The sequence below is a fragment of the Mustelus asterias genome, chromosome 18 (assembly GCF_964213995.1).
Source record: "Mustelus asterias chromosome 18, sMusAst1.hap1.1, whole genome shotgun sequence".
Classification (NCBI taxonomy): domain Eukaryota; kingdom Metazoa; phylum Chordata; class Chondrichthyes; order Carcharhiniformes; family Triakidae; genus Mustelus; species Mustelus asterias.
In genome coordinates this window covers 64,508,628-64,526,306 of record NC_135818.1, presented here as the reverse complement: position 1 = coordinate 64,526,306, position 17,679 = coordinate 64,508,628, and the positions used below count along the sequence as shown (strand labels likewise).

Genomic DNA, 17,679 nt, shown 5'->3' with positions numbered 1-17,679 from the left:
TAACACCTAACTACAACTGTGTAAACTGGAAAACACTGTAGATACAAATGAAGATGAAACATAAAACAGTAATATGAATTGTTTTACTTATCCAAATTGTGATGCACATTTAGTTCCTGATTCATGTTAATATTTTAGAGGTAATCTTAGTTCTGGGAAGTTCAACTGTAGAAAAGGGGATAAGTGCAACTAAAGAAACTTGGGGTCTTGCACTTAAAAAGTTGGGACCATGTTGACATAGCTAAAAGCGTGAGATCCAAAAACAATAGAGCTGGCTTACTTAGCTGGAGAGCTGTAGATGTAATATTTACATTACTTGCAAATAAAGTCCCAAGAGATGTTTTGTTTTGGGAGTTAGAGTTTTATTAGTTTAAAAGCATTCAATCAGTCACGAAAGGCTACGTTTCATGGAGATGGGTGGAACTTAAGACGGTTCTCTGCTTTCAATTTATCTGTGTGTTTTCTGGTAGTTTGCAGTTTAGATCTCATATATGGTTTGCAACCTACTAAAAAGCTCTTGGAGCTGTGAACAGGCTCCAGGCATTTGGGGCTCAGAAAGAAGTCCTGGGAAGCTGGAAAGGTGGAGGAAAGTCACTGGTTCCGTGCCTGGTAGTTAGGGCTCAAAGCCTTGGGAGCTGGTTGTAGCTTGTTACAGCCAAGAGACTGGAGTTCAGAGAAACCGAGGAGCAGTGCCAACTCAGTGAAGTTAGCAGTCTGCGAAAGGGTTGGGAGTGAGCTGGTAATTAGGGGCAGGAGTGTAGTTTTGAGAGTCCCATTGAAGGCAGCCTCAGGAGAAGGGATTGAACAATTGGGAGGTGAGTAGTCATTGAGGCATCTGAGTGAAGCAGTCTGAGAATGGCTCGAGGGAATTCAAAGGCTAAATCTTTGAAAGTGAAGAGTTAAAATCCCTCGTGAGCGGGCTAGAGTTTTAATGAAATTTTATGACTGACAGTGGTCACTATAACCCACCCATCTCAGGTGGGTTGCTGAGATAGCTTTGGGATCTGTCTTCGTTGCACCTGCCAATTAATGTACATTGTGGTGTGTTTGATCACAGTTTGCCTGTTAATTCACATTTACCTTGTGTTAATGTTGAATGTTAGAATAAGATAAGTTTTGTGGATTGTTTTATTTTTCTGACTTTGCCTGGTAAAGATTATTTTGTTTTGAAACAGTGGAATATTGTGGCTTTTTTCTTTTAGTGGGTAATTGGGATTTCAAACTTTGTCTGCTTTAGACAAAAGGTGTCCCTAACTGAATCATAACGAAATACTGTATCTTCCATGTTTTTGCTCCCAAAGTACTTTACTAAAATGATGCAAGGCAATGGAGGTGTCAAAGACTCCTGGCATAAACATCACTTTTTCAGTGCAAGTGCTGATGTAAGATGAGTTTTGTGGGTCTGATCAAAACATTTCCAGACAACTAGTGTTTTGGAACATTAGATTTCCAAAATGGGAAAGTTACAGGGTGTATTCAAATATAAATAAAGATTCGCATTGTATATATTTTTTAGCTAGTTCATTATCTTGTGTATTATAGTGAGTCTATTTACTTAATTGTGTGGTTATCCAGGAGAGAGCTCGCAAGAAAGTCGTTCTCCCATACCGCTTAAACCCACATTGGTAAGGTTACCATCATCTCGGAGAGATCTCAACACTACGAAACCTGTCCCTCCAATTCCAAGAGGTACAAGTCCAATGGTTGAGGCAGAAGTTGCTCGATATGGTAATAGAAAAGGAACAAATGGAGCAGAATCTGAGGTGGTTTGGGAGGAAAGGAAGAGTGTTGACAAAAATCTGAAATTGGATCTTTCCTCACTCGACAACAATGAAGATGAAACAGAACATGAAGAGGTTAGTATGTGCAAGCTTCAAAAATATTTGTTTTTCTGTAAATATATATACTAATATCACTGATAATATTAAACTTGAAAATATAAATATTTACATTTATGTAAATTACTTTACAATAATTATTTTAAAGTACAGTGACTGAAATGCAGCAGCTCGTCTGCGCAAACTACCTTCCAAAAACAAACCAGATGAATGACCAGTTAATCTATTTCTTTTTGTGGCATGAGTTAAGTGAAGAATGTTGGCCATGATATCGGGAGAACTGCAGTGTTCAGTGAATAATAAAGGATCTTTCATGTCCATCTGAACCACTGGAACTTGTATAGTACCTCATCCAAAAACCGTGCTTCCAACAGTGCGGTGCAATGTCGGGGTTACAGAGGAGTGCCAACTAACTTCTGAGTTTAAACATTAGAATAAGGTTTGAACCAACAATTACTACAAAAGTCAACCATGGCTCAGTGGTCACACTTATTTGTGCTCTAATCAACAAAGGTTCATTTGATTGATTCTTGGTATAAGTAAATTGTCACATGAGGGGCAACGGAGCTGCATTAAAAAGCTGTCTTGCGCACTTTGTTAAACAGCCTGTTCTCAACACGAGGTTCTGAATGCCTTGCATAAAAACAAATCAGGAAGTGGTGCTTCCCTTTCCAGAAAGAGATTGCAGTCTTAGATTTTGTTACAAAATAGAGGTTTTCTTATTTCTTATAGATGATGAGTGCCCTGAAGTCTTTGAGAAACAGTGCTGCAAAGAAAAGAGCTAAACTGAGCAGCAGTGCATCTGATGTTGAGAGTCCAGACTCCGCCCTTAAACTGGAACTTGGTGTGGATTCTACATCACGTACTTCATCGCCTTACATAAGCACTTACAGTGAAAGCGATGTTTGCAGCCAGGAGTCTTTGACATCTCCATTGCCTTGCAGCCCCTGTGGCAAGAAAATAATGTAAGTAATAAAGTTGACAGTATTCAGTCTTACTGAGTTCTCAATATCTGTATTGTGACTCCAATAATGCAGATACACTGTCATATTAATTTTTCAGAGCATTCACTTAGTGTTCATAGAAGTTGATACCTAAAGGTTTGCATAATGCAATAAATAACTATCAGTATAATATGAAAGCAAATTGCTGCGGATGCTGGAATCTGAGACAAAAACAAAATGCTGGAAACTCTCAGCTGGTCTGACAGCGTCTGTGGGGAGGGAATAGAGCCAATGTTTCGAGTTTAGATGACCCTTTGTCAAAGCTCGTCAGAGAGCCAGAACTATCAGTATCCTGTCACACTTTATCTTACCATTTCATTTCACTTTTCAACCAAGTGTTCATTTTTTTATTTGTTTATTTTCCAGTTTCCAATTAATTGTGCAAGTTTTAGCCTAAAAGGTTAAAGTTTTGTAATAGCCCTGTATTGGGCTGCATTTCTCTCCTTCTCATTTCCAAAGGGCACTGAAGCCAATTTTATTAGCCACTGCCGCCCTGATGAACAGCAATCAAACCTGCGCTATCCTCCAGGTCTGAGTTTCAGTTCCAACTTGCCAAACATGTCAAGGTGACATTATTGTAATGGACCATACTATGTTCTGCTCATCCAGTCTTTCCATTGTTCATTGCTTTATTTTTATTTTTGCTTTATATCCTTGTTTTATTTTTATTTATTGTCCCTCTAGTTTAATTATTTTATAATCTTTATCTTTAAAACATCATGAAAATGCTGCTGTGGTAATGCAATAATTATTTAAAGCTATGTTTAAATGATTTTTAAATGAGCACCAATCATTTTATAAGTTACTAGGTTTAAATGAATACCTCTTTGATAAATATTTTAAAACTTTTGCATTGATCTTTCAAACTCTTTGATGTGCTTGATTGTGGTTTCAATAGGTCTGATGGTTGTTCCCAATTAGGATCCAAACCACGGCATGGTCAGACACCATCGGGAAAAGCCAAGCCTTCTCCAGTAGAATACAGCCCCATCTCGGGTACCACCTTTAAAAATTCATTATTTTTTAAGAAATTGCTCGGCAATCCAAAAGTGTAATGTAGGTTTTATAGTGTATTTTTTACACCACTTCATTTATTTAAAGCAAGCTTATAGATAACTCAGAAAACTGCAGGATATTGCAATGTATATCTGAAGCTATTGGTCACTCGCACACAGTCTTTAGAAATTTGACCCTAATGTTTAACCTAACCTGTCTGGCGTGATGTCACAATCCTATTTTACATCCTTACCCAATTTGGGCTCCATTGAACTTAATGGGCAATTCTGGAATCCAATCCAAGTGTTCCCTGCATCTGCCGGACAGATTAGGTTCTAGTTGAGTTTCTGTTTCGGTAGCGTTTTTCAGTAGTAGTATATGTATTTTTAATTTGCATACGTCATTTTGCAAATTTTATTTCCTTCCTCTCTACGTGAATTGGAAATCTTTCCTCAGTCATTTATGCGATCATTTGTCGTGGACGCTGCTCGGGAGTTTTGGGAGTCTATTAGCTTGTGGGGAGCATCACATCTTGATTGTCCGGTTCTCAGCCAATTTTCTTGCGTTTTCGTGCTTCGTTCCTCGTTTATTTTCCTCTGTTATCTGCCCTTTCCCAGCAGGGAACACTGAATTGTGAAGAGGGGCGGGAGCCTTGGCCTTGAAGCCTTTAATAGCATGGCAGTACAGATATCAGCCAACTCAATACAGAGTAGAAGTCATATCTTAATTGGGTCTTTATGATTTAGTGCTACTTCAGGTAGTACTTTCAAACCCTCGGCTATTGAAACTGCAGTCCCTTTCCTCACTGTTCCCTCCTGCTTTGTTGACTGTTTATTTTCCTCAATGTACAACACAAGAGTCTGTATTCTGTGTTAGTCATGACAGCAAAACTGTCAGTGTTCATCATTGTTACCCCTTTGAAATTAACATCAACTTTTACAGTCTGCACAAACACAGTTTGTGTTTTGCAATATCTAATTGACCTAATGGAAGCTTTTGTTTCTACCACTGAATGGCTCGTTAGGCCATTTCAGAAGCAGTTAAGAATCAACCCCATTGTTCTTAGTTTGGAGTCATGTGTAGACCAGACCGAGTACGGATGATAAATTTTCTTTCCTTCAGGACTTCAGTGAACCAGATGAATTTTTATGATAATCAATAGTTTCATGGCCACCATTACTGATACTAGATTTTTGGTTCCAAATTTATTTGAATTCCCCAACTGCTATGGTGGAATTTTAACTTGAGCCTCTGGCCTCTCAGTTGCTAGGCTGGTAGTATAACCACTATGCTACCATACTCCATAAGATGCTGACAATGATTCTAAGCTTCATTAGATGATGCAGTGTTGAAGTACCCACAATCCCCAATCAAGTAGGAATCGTTGAACTAATGAGAACTTTTACACTATTATTCTTTCTGTGATGGGGTACTAAGTTCATGATTACTGCTGAACAGTCTTACTGACCCTGGAAAACTAATTCCATGTTTGTGGAATGCCAAATCTCTGTCATGATAAAAATTCACTTTTTTTGGAAGTTGTTAATGATGTTTTGCCTTCTACTGAATCCCACGTGTATGTTCCAACCACTTCTTTTGCTCTCTGTAAAACTTTAATCAAAAGTGGGAAAAACAGTACATTTTATTTTCTGGCTTGCTGTCCATGAGAATACTTCAACTTGAATGCTTATCCTGCCTTGTTGCTGCATAATAGGTGCCACCCAAAGATTATTCTTGACTTGGCAGTAGATTCAAACTGATGGCTGGAAGGAAACTTATTCTACTAATTGATCATGTCTTCCAAATCAATTGTAGTCATCTCTGTTTGCCAAAGTGCCTACTTTTGTGAAAGCAGGTATTGGTGTCCACAGCAACAGGATAGTGCCATGTTTCTGTGGAGATAGACTGCAGTTCAGATAGATTGGAGGATAATTAAATGATAAATAGCATTTTAAGTATTGGAGAGGTTTTTTAGGATGAAATAGGTTGCCAGATCAGTTGATTTAACACCGGGTACAGGGAGAGAAACTGCTTTCACAGTTGAATGTGATTTAATTCTTGAGTGAAGTACCCCCCCAAGACTACAACCCACCTCACCATTTTTTAAATTTATTTTAAAGTGGTGAAGAAACAAGATTATTCTGAACCGAGTCTAAATGTATTTATGAAGTTTTGCTAATTTCAGAAGCCAACTTAGAGCTGGTAGATTCTGGGAATAGACCCGAACAAATCCAGCAATCCAAGATATTTCTCCCCACCCACCTACAGTTTCTTGCAATTCCTGTATTATTTTCTTCATATAACTATATTTAATTTGCACTGCATTTCATGTACATGGAGCACATAAACCTATTGGGGTTAAGATATATAAATATTAAATTGATAAATGTTAAACAAGCACTCAGAGAGCACAGTCTTGGTGATACTGCTAGCGTTGTTCTTGGTACTTGATAACCGTCTAGTTATCCGAGTGCTTCCTATTGGTTCTTGCCCATATTGTGCTCCTCTCATTGGCTTCTGATCTGCAATGTGTGTAATCAAAAGTTGCTAATAAAGAATGGGTCGCAATAGGCAACAATCTCATGATTCTGAGGGGCCTGTGAATACGTTGCATCATTACCATGGAATGTTGCATGGTATTTGTAAGAAAGAAGAAAATACCCTAGTTGTGAAAACAACTTAAAAATGATGTCTGCGTTTAATGGCTTTTGTTTTTAAACAGGAGTAACTTTCCGCGATAGAACAACATCTGATGTGAGTATTGTTGGTCAACGCATGACTTATGGAAATGGAATTGCAGATTCTGAAGAGGAGAAACCAATTGAAGTATCTCACTCTAGCTCTCTCAAATTTCAATCCAAGGAGCATCAAAAAAATATAACCAGTAATAATAAATCCACAAGAGGTCAGTATAGTTCATACAAGATATTCTTCATGCAGATAACAAATGCTTTAATTTGTCATGTGTGTTGATACACAAATACTTCACCGCTTAGCTATATATAGTGCTAAATGGCTGCTCGTAATTGGAATGGTTGTGGTTAATTAGAACTTTTATATGAGTATTGTTATAACTAAAAATGACAGTCTTTGCTTTAGTAATGCCATTCACAATATTATTGTTAAGCGTGTGCACTTTGGATCCTGGGAATTTGAGAACTGGTTAAAACCTCCTTAAACTCAATGAATAACCATTTCATGAAATCCTAATTTAGTATTATAGTACCCAAGTAATTATTGTCCATTTTCAAAAATTTAAAACTGGTTTTCAAAATGTAATGAGATGCCTATTGCTAAGACATTGTGTTTATAAGCTGAATTGTTATCACAGCAAGTCAAAATCATCCAATTATATGAAGACTTTATTGTGTTCTAAATATGTGGATATCAGGATACTGCAAATCAAACAGGTGAGATTGTAAAATAGATGAAGCGAAATGGAATGAGGAATAACATGTCATTTATGGATGAATTAAATTACAAACAAAAATTTCCTTTGCAAATGCTTTAGAATTCTATACTAACATTGTTGTTTGTGCAAAAACTACTACCTTGAAAATAAGTCATGCAATTTTTTCTTTGGAAGGAATTGCAGCTGATTTCATGAAATTAAAACTGCCTGTGCTAAAGATCACTTCAAAGCTGAGCATAACAGTAGGCTAAAAGACTCAAGTCAGAGGAACCACAATCAGCCTTGCGTTGTTTGTCCTTCAGTGGCCTTGACAGTAACTATGGATACCTAATTCTTGTACTTGTGTCCTGACTGCAATAATGGTGCCTTGAATTCCATGACCAGTGCACTGGGAACATGGAGAGTTGTAGGGCCCCAGCTGGCCCTGCACAGCAGATGTGGACCTTGATTTTGGACCTACATCCATTCTGACATGCCTCAGTAAAGATCAGATGCCAATTATCACCATATGCACCTCAGTAACTAAATGTGATGGATTGTCGCCTGAATATACAGTTAGTAAAGAAGCCAAACTCATTTATTATGCATTAGGCCCTCGTGTCGAGCACTCAGCTGAACCATGTTCTGCATAGTTTGAGCAAAACAATTATAGGGTGCCCTTTAATCAGCCAATATTTGCTGTGCTGAACTCCTTCCACACCCCCAGAGACCCCCTCCCTTCCAGCTTGTTTGTCAAACTGCGTCATTGAAGGTGAGCTAGAAGATCAGCTTCCAACCTCCTCTTGTCACCCACCAAGTCCCCCTCATGCTTCTGAATCCTCACTGTCTCCTAATTCGCCTTCCTCCTATCACTATCCAGCCTCCCCTTGTTAATCTTGAATCCATCATTATCCTTGTAGACATTCCTTTTCTCCCCTGAATCCATTAATATTGATTTCCCCATGCCCTTTGTCAGCCTGACTCCTTCCCTTTCTGAGGTCACATGTACCCTGATTTTCCAGGGCAGCACCCCTGCCATGACTACAGCTACTAGCCCTGACCTTGACTGTGCCATCTGCTCTACAGTGCATGACTCCAAGCATGAGGACCAAAATCCTTAGGTGACTGACCATGTACCCTGCACACCATACAGTGCACGGCCATCACTGCACAGAGAGGCTTTCCTCACCCAAGACTGGGGCTAAGGCATGGGTATCATGCAGAGCCCTCTCATGGCCTGCAGAGCCCCAGGACATTCTCTTCATTATGCTCCTGACAGCATGGCCTCGGCCCCAGGACAGTCTCTTCAATATGCCCCCCAACAGAGTGGTCTCAGCCCAAGTCCCTCTTGGACTCTTAAAACAATAGTGCAGAAAGAAGCCACCTGGCCCATCAAGCCTGTACCGACTCTCTGAAAGAGCATTCCCCCAAACCCTCCCCTCCGACTTATCCCTGTAACCCTGCGTACTTGCCATGACTAATCCACCTAACCTATACATCTTCCTTGGACAGTCTTATAACTCTTATAATTCTGTTCCTTGCACTCCTTAGACCTGCCTCCGCCTCTCCACTGCCCTGCCAGTGTTCGAAAACCCTCCCCCATGTCCTGTCTCTACACAATACCCCCTCCCACCCTTCCATATTGCCTCCTGTGCCCAACTTTGGACAGCAAAGCGCTAAAGGTAGATGAAAGCAGCATCTACATACTTCGACCTGAAGCTTGCCAGGTACACAGCACTTGCTGAGTCTTGCTGAGAGATCAGTGATCTCTGCCAAAAAATTTACCTTTACGATACTGCAACTGATGGTGTTCTTTCCTGGGGATTTCCATTAGGGACCAGCAGAGATGTCTGTCCAAGCAACCAATGACAAAAACAAATATCACTAAAATATAATTGCATTTAATAATGTACATAGAGGTAATTTAAGATTGGGACACATATATGGACTAAAGGTAAATGCTAAAATAACTGAATAAAGTTAAATACTTTTAAATAATCATTTTAGCTTCAATGCAATTAATATAACAGAAATCCACAATTATGATTTTTTTAGAGTCAGTTCAGTTGTTCATCAAATTTTGTTGAACATATCATTGGTAAAAACTCAATCACCTGTTAGGGGGATTCAAATAGTGAAATGGAGTGGGAAAGTTGAAAAATCCCACTAATATGTGGCTTTGGGAGAGATTCACATTCTGTGGTGGAGATCTGACTGAGACCACAGCTTCCAAATGTCCTTGTTAATCTGTGCATGTTTGCCTGAAGTTGCAATCATTCTCAAAGAGGTAATGACAGTGGGTGCCAGCAGTTTGCCATTAACCACTGCAAAATCTGGCCCACCAGGTCTCTGTCCTTTCTCAACACACTCTGTCAGGGATTGGCTGGGTAAGCTACCAATCAAAACTGCTATATTAAATCTAATATTTTTTTCCCCTAGTCCCTCTCCCCCACTATCCACACCTCCAATCACAGCTACTATCTCCTAATCTCTGTATAAGAATTGAGAGACCTACATTATGTTGTTCAGCCACGAACCCTGCTCTTTGTAATACTTACAGATGAAATTAACTTTCAGAGATAGTGAAACTAATGGCTGCTGTGTTCCCTTCATTACAACACTCTATTTCTGAATAATAGACAATGCACAATATTAAAATTATTGTTGTCATATTTATTAACCAACTAGGACTGACAGGATCTACCTTCAATACGCAGCAGATGCACAACCACGATACAAGTTCTGGAAATGGGTTCACTGAGGACTCTGTCGTTATTGTAGGAAAAGGTAGATTTATTGAGCAATTGTTCTTGTTTTTCATGTTCTCCATATGTCACTGTTCCAATCCCAGTTGATATAACTGGACAGAAAGATCCCAGAATGGAGCCCTGGCTCATTTTTCAAAAATGCGGAGGAACAGAGTCACGGGACCTCTCATTAATTTTAACAATAAAAAAAATTATTAAACACAAAGTTGAATTACTCCTTTACTCCCCACTAAACTTCACAAATATGCACAGATTTTATGATTAACACAGATAACAAAGTATATCTTAAGCTACAAGGGTCTCAATAACACACAGTCCCTTTAAACACATGTATGTTGACTGGTCAAGTACACTCACTATTCACTGAACCCAAGTGAATGACTGTGGATTTCTCCTCAAAATGCCCCCCAAATTATTGTCACATGAGAGTTTCCAGACTCTACTCCGAGAAAAACATGTTTTAAATTCTTCTTTCACAATAATGCTTTCTATCAGCAGTTTGTATTCCGAAATCCAGGTTTTCCAAAGTACTCTTTCAACAAAGCTTCTGTGCCACTTTTAACAAGAATCCAGCATCCAGATTTTACCACTCACCCTTCAGGATATCTTTGGCTTGACTGTTGTACAAATCATTCACAATTGCTTTAACTAACAATTCCCAGACTCTAGTGAAATGGCATCAAACTTTTAAATGACCTCTGAAGTCTGCTTTCCCACTTTAACTCTTATTACTGCAGCAGTCTCTTTCACTTAAACACTTTGGTTGGAATTTTACCGGCATGCCTGTCCTGACTCTATGGCAGGCAAGCTCGGAGAACGGCATTCTCCGTTGGCCTCGGCGGGATCATATGAACCTCGGGCGGACGTGCCAATAAAATTCTGCCCTTTGTCTGCTTTTCCCTTGAATTCTCCTGAACAATACCTTGGTCTCTGTTCTCTTGACTGCAGTCTTAAGGTATTCTTTCTGTCCCAATTCCCTGGTTATATGGACTATTTCTGGTTCTTTGGGAAGTCTGCCTCTTTGCAGCTCCCTTGTCCTGTCCAGTTTGTCTTTTCTTAGCATGGTTGAGAGATGGTGTCCTATTTTCAACTGCATGCAAATTCAATTAAAACTAAATTCCACAAGTCTTTTTACTTTGAGAGGGGCCCCCAGTTGCTAAGCACCGAACACATGTTTCTGCTACCTTATTTACTTAATATTTACATACATGAATACAATCCTCTCTAAGCACAATGGAAGTACAGTTTGAATTGAACCAGCCTCCACGCATACAAACACTTTTGTCCAGCATGAATCTAACTGTAGATTTTACCCTTCCAGACACACAAACATTAAATGAAACACTTAAAACTATACCTTATTTCTAATGTTCGTTAAAACAAATATAAATCCCTTAAAACCACCTTTGTTTTCCAAACAGGCGCGATGAAAAATCTCCTAATTCTGTTCAATGAAAGTCCTGTGTTGCATAGAATTCAGAGTTGTACAAGACGGTCAATATTATTAATGATTGAATACTATAGTTCTATGAAAATGCTTCTGTTGTTCATTCTTTGTGACTGGATTATATTCTGTTATTAATTCAGTAAAATTGAAGTTGCATTGCTTTATTGACATGCATTGCATTTTCGAAAATAAGATAGCTCTTTGACATTTTGTTGCTTTCTTCCCATAAGGAGTATTTGGAAGTCCTCAGTCAGTTCCATTAACATACAGCCAAGCTGTTATCCCATCGCTTGACAATGGGGACGAAATATGTGACACAAAGCAAATAATGGATCCTCCTTCAGGAATTTATGGAAGGGCTGTACCTCAGAATAGTCAAACAGTCTTTGATGCTTCAGAGAATGAGAGAGAGGTAATGCTATAATAGTACTTAACAAGTGGGAAATGATCAGTTTAAAACTAAGGAACTGGAATGCAAGAAAAGTTACAATATTAATAGCTGTTTGATAGTACAGAACCTTTGAGTATTGCTGAAAAATCAACATGCTGTTGAAACGTTTTGTCTTGCACTCATCAGGACAGATTCAAGAATGGATGAAAGAAGAGTGCTAATTGGCTGGCAAATCAATTCTTGATTGGTCAAGGCTCCCTCAGTGATGTGTCTCTTTTTCAGCAATATTACAATATTGTTATGGTGTCAAGGAGTAAACACTGCTAATCTATTCACTGTAATACACATTGCTATTTTAAATATTATACAGAAAAATTATATCTGCATTCGTCAAGCATTCTCATTTTAGATTTGATGCAGAGCTAAATGCCTCAACTGTTGTTGCATTAATGCATCATAACTTGTTACTTAAAATTCATTTTGAATTAAATTGACCCATTTATGTTGTAGCATCATATTCACAGGAAACTTGGAGACTAAAACGCATTTATTTACAAAAACAATGTAGTCAGCAGAGTGACAAAACTTTCATTCCATCAGTGTTTAATAGATTCCAATCCAGCCACTCAGCTGTATTCAATAAAGTGTTTTATCACCGTCTTTAAGGGCAGTTAGCATAAGCAATAATTGCTGGAACTTCATTTAAAAAAGAAATCCGAACACCGAGTGATATGACAAGATTTCATGTTTGTAAACAAAAATAAATTTTACTGTATATTAAGAACTCAACAAAGTAATCACTCTCAACTTGCAGGTCTTTATAAGCTATACTGATGTTTTAAACCCAGTTCTACTTCCTGTCCAAAGGTTCTCATATGTTACAAAATTTTGGCAGGTTCATTAATTTTTCCTCTGGGACAGATCCAAAGGTATATCACATTCTTTTTTTTATTTTGTGAAGAAATTTAAGGGTCGCTTCACAAAAGCTACTGGAAGAACTCCCATGAAATCTTCTATCTTGCGATTCTCTGAGGTACGGAATTTCATGGGAGTCCTTCCGGTAGCTTTTCCTAAGCAAGCCTTAAATTTCTTTACAGATCTCATGACTCTGGATTCCTCAGCTCAAGCAGAGGGGCTTAAAATATCAGAAAATTTCCTTCATCAGTGATGTTTAAGAGCCTTGCAGTGCACAAAATAGTGGCTACATTTTCCCACCTACAAAGGACTAAAGTTAAAACAATTGATTGAGAAAACGTAGGAATATTTCTGAGATGTTATTTCAGTACACTAAGTGTCAGGTTCTGGCTCAGCGGATAGCACCCTCGTCTCAGGGTCGGAAGCTCATGGATTCAAATTCTACTCCAGATACATGTGAACGTAATCCAGACCACATAATTGAGGAATGCTACACTCTGCCCCCTCAGGTGAGTATAAAGGAACCTATAGCCCTATTTCAAAAAATGGTAGGGGAGTTTACCCAGATGTTCTGGCCAGTATTTATCCTTCAATCGATATTACTAAAAAAATTTATCTTGTCATTATCCCATTGCTGTTCACAAATTGACTGCTGCGTTTCCTATATTGCAACGTTGCCTATGACACTGCTTGAAAAGTTATTAATCAGCTGTAAAGTGATTTGAGATGTTTTGAGATTGTGAAAGGTGTTATATAAATGCAATTTTTCTTCTAAAGATCTCCATGTCAAAATCAACTCGAGATAAAATGAAGCAAAGGAAACGGGAAGGAATGCAACAGTCTCATTCAGAGGAACAAGGCGATAATGCAAAGAAGGAAGAGGGATTACACGAAAGACTAAGGAACGTGGATCCAGACAAAACACGAACTGAAAGTAAAGTTACTATATAGATCAATTACTGTTTTTTGTAAACTGTGGCCTTTTTTCTCACTTTATATAGGAAAGTCTTACAAATATGTATTTAATCATTAGTTTGTGAGCATCTTCAATGAGTTCTTTGCTCCACGCTGGCTAGTTAATTCATAATTCATCTCGTATGTTGCTTCCAATGGCTAATTTTATTAGGAGTTGGCAAGCAATTTGTTCAATGCACAGCCCCTTTAATTTTTTTTCTCTGCAACTGAGCCCCTGTGGTAACTCGAAGCTGACACAGACTGCATGTGATCTTAAGATTTCCATGAGGAAGCATCAGTTGTGACGCTAACATAAATTTCCAATGCTAAGTTAAACACCACTTGTGATTAGTATTGGTGCAAGTAATCTTGTATTTATATGTTAAACATTTAACAAAAACAATTTAAGATCATATGGCTGTCCCTATCTTTTTTCTTTCTCTTTCCTAATTCAGTACATGTTCTTTAATCTTGACCGCTGCGCATTGACTTATCTGAAACCTGCATTAAAGTTCAGTTAGACTGTCCTCGTTTCATTTCATTTTTATCTGAGAGATCATAGACACGGTAATTTAACCCTGTGGTAAAGGGTTAAAGCTTCTGAACTTGGAGTTTGAGCTCCAACTAAGTTCCGATTCAGGTTTTAATGGTGGGTCCAGCATAAAAACCTTATAAAGAAGCTGCCTCCAATTTAGGTAGAGTTTTACTTTTAATGCCAACTGGCCAAGTTTCCCAGGGTTCAAGAAACTTGGCAGCTGAAGGGTAGATTACTTTACAGTAATGCCTGTGGGCTAGAAGGCACAGGAGTGCTTACTTCCAGCCCCTCAAATTAACCTGCTTCTCTCCCAACGATTGGACCTCTCCCACCCCCAGTATCCTCTATGATACCCCTCCCAATTGCCCGCCTCATTTAATTACAAACCCTCCTCAAGCCCTGCCCAGTGTCCTCCCCTCTTCCTTTTGCACTGGAGGTCCCCTGTGCCATCTCTCTCCCCTTGAAGTCCTGTCTGGATTCTTCCTTTCTGATGTCATAGGCTTCTCATTCTTTCCTCCCTCCTTTTTGCTTCTTGATTGCTAGGTTTTCTGCCTTACAGGTCGGAAATATCTCAATCTGGCTGGCTGCTAGTCAAAAAACAGAGTCAGAGGAATTAGACTGGACTTCAGGAAACTCATTGCAGGTTTTCCAGCACCACACCTTCTGTCCTCCATGCCAACTCCCAACTTCTTCCCTTCTTCTGACCAGCAGTTTCCCCAACAGAGTGCTTAAGAATCTATCCTTGGGGGGGCTCCCTCAAATATAAGATTCCCCTTTGCCGTAGACATGGGACCACCTCCCACATGTGTACCAAAGATACCTTGCTCTATCCTTCCACCAACTCTGTTCTGTTAATTTCTCCTTACTACTAAACTAGAGGTACTAGTCAATTGTAAATCTCCCCAAAAATTGTAAGCATTTAATATTTTGGATAACTGCACAAACAATTATCTTGTAATCTTATCTGCCATTAAGTCTAACTTGTTCCAGATAAGCATTGGGAATACAAAAGACATCAAGTTAAGTCTGCCTCAAACCCATACACTGCTCACAAACTTCATTCTTTTTGCTCAATACTGAGCCAAGCTTTTCTTATTTTCAGCATTTTATTCAATATTGAGCTGAGGTTTAGACACCATGACCTTTGCATCATTAAGGACTTAATTCCATTTCCAACATTGCTTGTGCCTGCCCCCACCTCAACCCACTTTACCACTGAAAACCTCATATATGACTTCGTCACCTCCATCTGACTAATGCAATGCTAACCTTGTTAGCATCCTATCTTGCCTTAACTTTCCTCTTGGTGAAAACTCTACTCTTTTTCTATCCACCGCACCCCGCTAAATCAACATTCCCATCTTCATTGTACATCATTAGTTCCTAGTCAGAGATGCCTTGCATTTAAAATTCTTGATAGCGTTTTAATCCCTTCATGCTGTTCCAACTCCATAGTTCTTAGTTTCTCCAGCACCGCAACAGCTCCCCAGTGCTGAACACTCTGGTCTGCTGACTCTGGCCTCTTGCACACAGCTCCCTTCATCCTTTTGCCTCACTTTTGATGACTGTGCCTGCAGCAGCCTAGGTTCTACACTGTAGAATTTTCTTTGTAAATCCTTCTGCCTCCACTCCTTGATGTCTCCTTTTGAAAGTATCGCCTATTTGACCAAGTTTTCGGACACTCCTCCTGATTTTGGCTCAGCATCCATTTTCCTCAGAACTTTGGGAATTTCAGCAACCAAGACTTCGAACATGGAAAATTAACCTGTTAGTATCTTTGAAGCGATTATCAAGCTTTTTATTTACCACCTCATTTTCAGCACAACATTGGAAACTCTGTTTACCCCATAAAGCGATTGTTTGGCCCAAAAGAGAGAGTTCTGGTGAATTGGTCTTATTGGCAACACCCAAGGAGTTAATAATTAATTAAGTGTATTGCAGAATACTCCCACTTCATTTATTTTAATTTCTCCTTGCTACTATTCAGTTGTTGGTCTAGCAAAAAATTGTATGCATTTAATATTTTGGATAAGCTTCATAAACAGTTATTTTGTTGGATGGTTTCCATTATACAATATACTTTTGGTTGTGCGTATTGGTTACTTTCTCAATGTGCCAATGGTTTATTAAGAGATTTTCTACATTTTGAGCCAGTTCATCTGTAGAAAGGAAGGAAAGTTGGTGAGAGAATGTAGGCTTCATCAATATTAGCATGAAGAATTTAAATGGTGGAAATTTTAGCCAGGAATTAAGTTCTTGTTTCTTGAAGAGAGGCATTTTGGTACAATTCTTACGATTGCAAATTAATGAACTTCACTTTGACTGTGCTGTTACATGCTTTGAATTATATACATTTTCAAGACCATTGGAGGAGTGAATTGTGATTTGCAAGTATATAATTTTTTTAAACATTGCCCTTAAAATTAAACTTCAGAGACCATTTTCCTTTTAATTTAGGTTTGAGCAACAGCAATGATGTTTTCCTTAAGTTGAAAACTGAATCCTCACCCGTAGAAATAGCCACACTTAGTCCTTTGCAACTCAAACACAGCACTGGTACGAGGAAAAATCGAACTTCCAGCTCACCAAGTTCTGGTAAGAAGAAACTGTTTAATCTGTAAGTAAGAATTAAGACCTGAAATAGAATATATGATGGAATATGAAACCCTCCCTCCAGACTGTACAATTGAACTGTAGAAGTGGAATGGATCATGGTGAAGGAATCCAGAATTGTTTCATGTATATGGTTGGAGTTCAAATTTGATGCTTTCCATGAGTGTAGACATGAAAATATAAATCTAGCTGATGGTTTTGCATTCTATTAAATGACACTATCTAGTTTTATTTCAGCAATTCTGCTTCCTGCTTTTTTTACTCCACATTAATTTCTCCATTTCCCATCTTTCTGTTTTTGTTTTCTGCTTTATTCTTCCTGTAGTTTACTAACTTAACTTCAGTCTCTTTTCATTTATCCTGTAGCGATGAAATTCAGTACAGGTCACATTGGTCATTAATAAAACATATAATGTAAAACATGTCAGTCAGTATCTGTTTTTAAAAAAAACATGGTCTGTTGACATTTAAGATGTGCAACCCCTGGTGACAGGTGCTTTATACAAAATTGGAGATTACAGATGTGATCTAAAACATAACATTAAAAGGAAACCCAAGAATCTTTTATAAACATGTAAGTAATAAAAGAAAGGTCAAAGTAAGTGTGGGGACAATTGGGGACCAAAAAGGAGATTTCTTGTGGAGCCAGAGGAAATAGTTGAGGTACTAAATGAGTATTTTACATCTCTCTTCACCAGTAGAGAGGATGTAGTCAGTGTTCCTCAGAGGAGGAGTGAGTAGCAATATTGGATAGGACAAAAAATAGATAATGAGTATGCACTTAAATAGTTGATAGTATTCAAAGTTAAATTATGGTATGCATTCTA

At 38.5% G+C, this 17,679-nt stretch overlaps 1 protein-coding gene across 3 annotated transcripts in view; it reads left to right on the top strand.

Annotated features, from left to right (window-relative positions):
* Window positions 1-17,679, top strand: part of togaram1 (TOG array regulator of axonemal microtubules 1) — a 105,244-nt gene that overhangs the window by 58,836 nt on the left and 28,729 nt on the right. For 2 of the 3 annotated variants that reach the window (XM_078234163.1, XM_078234162.1), the window contains 8 exons: window positions 1,576-1,856; window positions 2,571-2,803; window positions 3,741-3,838; window positions 6,561-6,743; window positions 9,918-10,016; window positions 11,675-11,856; window positions 13,528-13,684; window positions 16,697-16,834. In XM_078234163.1, coding sequence (XP_078090289.1) covers window positions 1,576-1,856; window positions 2,571-2,803; window positions 3,741-3,838; window positions 6,561-6,743; window positions 9,918-10,016; window positions 11,675-11,856; window positions 13,528-13,684; window positions 16,697-16,834 — 1,371 coding nt within the window. The remainder of the gene's footprint in view (window positions 1-1,575; window positions 1,857-2,570; window positions 2,804-3,740; window positions 3,839-6,560; window positions 6,744-9,917; window positions 10,017-11,674; window positions 11,857-13,527; window positions 13,685-16,696; window positions 16,835-17,679) is intronic. The other variant, XM_078234164.1, reaches the window with a different exon arrangement.